Source organism: Ylistrum balloti, unplaced genomic scaffold, assembly GCF_031769215.1.
Source record: "Ylistrum balloti isolate Yb309-2 unplaced genomic scaffold, AGI_CSIRO_Ybal_v1 Utg370168, whole genome shotgun sequence".
NCBI lineage: Eukaryota > Metazoa > Mollusca > Bivalvia > Pectinida > Pectinidae > Ylistrum > Ylistrum balloti.
The window spans coordinates 122,228-126,879 of NW_026782160.1; the positions used below are offsets into that span (position 1 = coordinate 122,228).

Consider the following 4,652-nt stretch of genomic DNA (forward strand, 5'->3'; position numbering starts at 1 on the left):
CTGATACAATGACGTGCCTTAGGTCTCTAATACGATGACGTACCTTAGGTCTCTGTTACGATGACACACAGTAGGTCTCTGATACCCTGATATACAGTAGGTCTCTGATACCCTGATATACCGTAAGTCTCTGATACCCTGATATACAGGAGGTCTCTGATACAGTTACAAGCATTTTCATAACTCTTTTTTTATGTTATAACCACATTGCATTAAAAGAGTCACTTTATAGCGTCACTTTTTATTGACCAAATGCGGCGGCGTTAGAAATCAGTGCATTGTAAATATAAAAATATAGCAGTCTGTGATAAAACTGAGATTAAACTCCGTTTTTTGTGTTAGGGATCACTAACATAGAAAATAAATAAATAAATAAATAAATAAATAAATAAATAAATAAATAAATAAATAAATAAATAAAACGATTTCGTTGCCAAATGGTAATCCCAGGATTACATATAGTAAAATGATGTCACACGACAGATAACATTATCACCTTGCAATGGAACCAATAGACGACTTCGAGTTTGACATGGAACAAAAATTCTTTCTGTAATATTTGGTAAACTTGTTGATCATGTGATATTTATAAAATATGCTAAATTGTTTCCATTTTCATGACATTAATGAAATTCGTCACAAATCTTCTTTATTCTGTAAAAAGTAACTTTGTTTCATGTAAAATGGGTACTTATATAAGGTCCTCTGTATTTATATGACATTAAGTGGACCTCCGATAACATATATTCATGAATGTGCTTGTTCGATCGGTCCCTGTTACAGTAATTTTCTTTGGAAGTATAAACAAGAGGCAAAGATCATGACGAGTGTATATTTTTTCATTCCTTTCGTAACTATTCGATCAAGTGCGAAAACCCGTGAAAGAATAAGGTTTCTCTGTATTTAGTTTGTTCACGTAGTCCTTTCCAGCAACCAAAACTATGTCGGTAGGACGTTCCTCATTGACATTATCGCCTACCATTACTGGATTTCGATCAAACGGTCCACGTAAAAATTTCAAATTGAATTCACTGATATCCTTTGCTGTGTTTAAATTCCGAATCTTTTCGTATATTCCCGGAGGTAGGATGTCGCGCTCCTTGGTAGTCGGGGCGATAGTAGGAGGAGGGACGATTCTCCGTTTACAGTCATCCAAGCATGTATAAAATGAGTCTTTACAGAGGTCGACACAGAGTCCATAACCCTCTCCCGACTCGAACTCCTTGCCCTCACATTTTCCAATTTTGCATTCAAAATAGTTATCACCACAAGTTTCTCGACACCGGCTCAGTTCGAGACTAAGCCTTGGGTTCAGCGTTGCAGAATAAACCTGTGCTCCTGCTAGGTGTAGACTGATGACGAAGAACAGGCTAACAACGTTCACAAAGTCGCCGCTTGCTGTTCGTTTGTCCATCGTCATTTCTTCAAGCTTCAGACTGCAGTAAACAAATTGTTTATAAAAATCAATACTATTTACTGTTTCAGATTTACGTGTTTCACAAAGAAGGATGATAAGAAGAATTTATTTTTAAAAAACCAATATGCGATGTAGCTAATTGGGTTAACATGCCAAAGAAATGTATAGATTAAAGGTGTGTTAAGACTTTTAGATAAATAATTGATTTTAAAAGTTATGGTAATAGGACGTTATGCAGAGATCCGCTGATTATAGTCGGTCAAAAAGATATCAAATACAATGGTCATGGGCAAGCCTTAACATCATGTTATTAATTTGAATAAGTTTAACAGGAATGAATTACCTAAATACTGCGAATGTTACATTACTATGAAAACACTACATCGGTCAGGCTAACAGAATAGAAGTTCTTAGAACGCAACCAGTAGAAGATTAGAGTGTGACTGCATGATCATCTTCATCAGACAAATGACCAGTCTGGAGCATATCAGCACTGACATACATAGTGTACGTTAAAAGGAATCGACCAACTTTTTCGGCTGCACTATAATCCTATGTAAACTAAGGTCGAAAACAGTGTGACGAGATGGTAAACATATTATCGACCAACATACACAAGATGGTATTTAGATTTTACCATAGATGAGGCTATCGTGATTATAACTTCGAACATCTGTAATGTAACTAATTAGGCATTTGCTATTTATTTTGTTACTGTTCAAGACCTAAGATTTACATCAGTCCCCGAGTCCCACCTCCCCACCCTTATTACCTTTAGCAGTTCCAGATGGTCTTCTTCAGGGGGTAGCTTTCACGGAGGGGGTCATGTGCCAGCACAGATGGTGTCCTACCACAAGCACACATATAAGTCATCAGGCTATCAGCGAAAGGTACACATATTATGTCGCGAGCAGCGCTTATCACAATACTTTGAGATAGTACATGTATATCTTAGTCCCTCTCTATCAACATTAGACGCCATCTAGTGTTTTGTTTAAAAGAACCCTGTAGGTCGCCAGTAACATATCTGTATACAGTTATGACCAAGGACAGTCATTTTAAGGTTGATGTGACCTTAGGATCATTTTTCATTATCCCTTTGTCGTTAATTTGAAGCCATAAAGATGTTCTTATCTATGGATTAAACACCAATAACTGGTTCTTAATCAGCGATCTTAAACTTTGAATCCCGAAACTGGAAATGTGTTCTTGTCACTAATGTAACTTTGAAAAGTAGAAAGTAAGCCCATGTAACTTTTTTAAAAACAAAACTTAATATGCACTTCATTCTAAAAGAAGTCAGTTGTCTCCGATATCAGGATTCTGGCAAAACAAAAGTCATGAAATGCGGAAATCTTTCAAAAAATGAGTACGTCAGGTTATTTTTAGTGCCACTTTCGGAAAGTGAAACAATAAATTTTAGTGAAAAGTGGAAACTACCGAAGTACATTTGAAGTATATGCTTACGTATATAAGTACATGTATATGCTTCTATTAACAATTTGTCCAAATGTGAAATGGTCCTATGGTAACAAATAAAGAAGGAAAACATATATAAAATTGGAAATATATCCATCAAGAACCATGAATTATCACTTTGTGAGACTTCATTCTATTCTTATCTGATCCATTTAATGCATCGTGAATCGAAGTATAAATAGTATATTTACTTTTTGAATGCTTACATTAAAATTGTCAAGTTATCCTTAGTAACCAAATTTAAAGTCAATCATAATGACAAGTCATGAAAATCAAGTAGACTTCCGATATATTTGTACCAATCAAGATATTTCAATAAACATACCCCAAGAATTTGTATCCGCAGAAGGCAAGAATATCAAGGTATTTAAGATCTGTGTTGATGATCATCATATATCAATCAAGAACCATGAATTATCACTTTTGTAAGAATCCCATACAACATGGACATGATGTAAAAGGGAAAATTGAAAACAAACTTAATGAATAAGTGGAAAAAGGAAGAGGACACCAGAACATTCATTCAGATCGATCATTCATCTACAAAAACCAGCCGTTCGAATAATTTGCCTTTTAACTTTTTGATTGGATACCAAGAGACAAAATTATATCGGGAATATAATTTTCATGATGTGTCGACCAATACGTTTTATATGAACAACAGAGGCAAGATTACTGACAATAGAGGCCATTTTGTGTTAATACTTTGAAAATGCAATCAAACAATATTGTATCATTAGTTCTAAACTATCTCATTATATCCTGCCTCTTTCAAACGGTTCCCATTCCTTGAATATTCCTGTGTATTACACACATTACGTATGGATAGCTAGAAGTACAGAGGACAAAAACAAAACCAAATCAATCAACAAAATTGACATCACATTTTTTATTTATTTTGCTGCATGCATTTAATATAAACTATACCAAGGCAAATTAATTCGTAATTCAGAGTAATCTCCCTTCGTATTAACCTCAGTAAACAAAAATGAATTCACAATTTGAGACATGCTTTTTCACGTTTTGCAAAAATGTCAAGCTTCCATTCACTTAAATGGTTAATTATTTCATACAGTGCAAGCGCCTCCATGGCACTAACTAAGTGATGGTGTAGAACGACCAGCCATCAAATGGCCCCACATATAAGCATTTCACAAGCAACATCTAGGCTGATACATGTACATTGTATATACATTATTTTCAAATTCTCAACAAGAGAAAAATAGAAAAAAGATAAATGTATATCACAGTCAGGAGAGTTTTCACAATTTATGTTTGATGGTTTGGAAAAGTCCTACCTTTGAAGTTGAAAAATTATCACTTGTAATTTGACAATATGTACTGATGAAAACAACATATGGAAGACTTAATCAGTCATGGCTTAAAACAAAATTAGCACAGAAATCTAACCAGTGCAGGATAAGGTGTATCTAAACTAGATATGGCAATTTCCCAAGCAATACAATTTCAACTAGACACATACAATGTATATCTTTGTGTCATTAAAGATATTGAACATTGAATTCTTAGTTGAAAAAGTTTTTTGGATGATTTTCTTTAATGACCTAGAAGCTTCCTAATATAAAATCACATCTAAGTAGTATTTGCATTACACAGTTCTAATACTGATTTTATCACAGTCACTACTGTGTCATAACTAAATGTATTTTCTAACCCTGTACTTGTAGGTTAAAAGGACAGGTAATGAAATAAGGTAAGCTATTTGCTGGTAGACAGTTGCTTGTGATGCAGTAGA

General features: G+C 34.3%; 1 protein-coding gene across 1 annotated transcript; it reads right to left on the bottom strand.

Annotated features, from left to right (window-relative positions):
- Window positions 1-862: 862 nt before the first annotated feature.
- Window positions 863-1,414, bottom strand: LOC132551023 (uncharacterized). Its single transcript, XM_060215126.1, has one exon. It carries the CDS (start codon window positions 1,412-1,414, stop codon window positions 863-865), a length of 552 nt encoding a protein of 183 aa, XP_060071109.1.
- Between the last annotated feature and the right edge of the window lie 3,238 nt (window positions 1,415-4,652).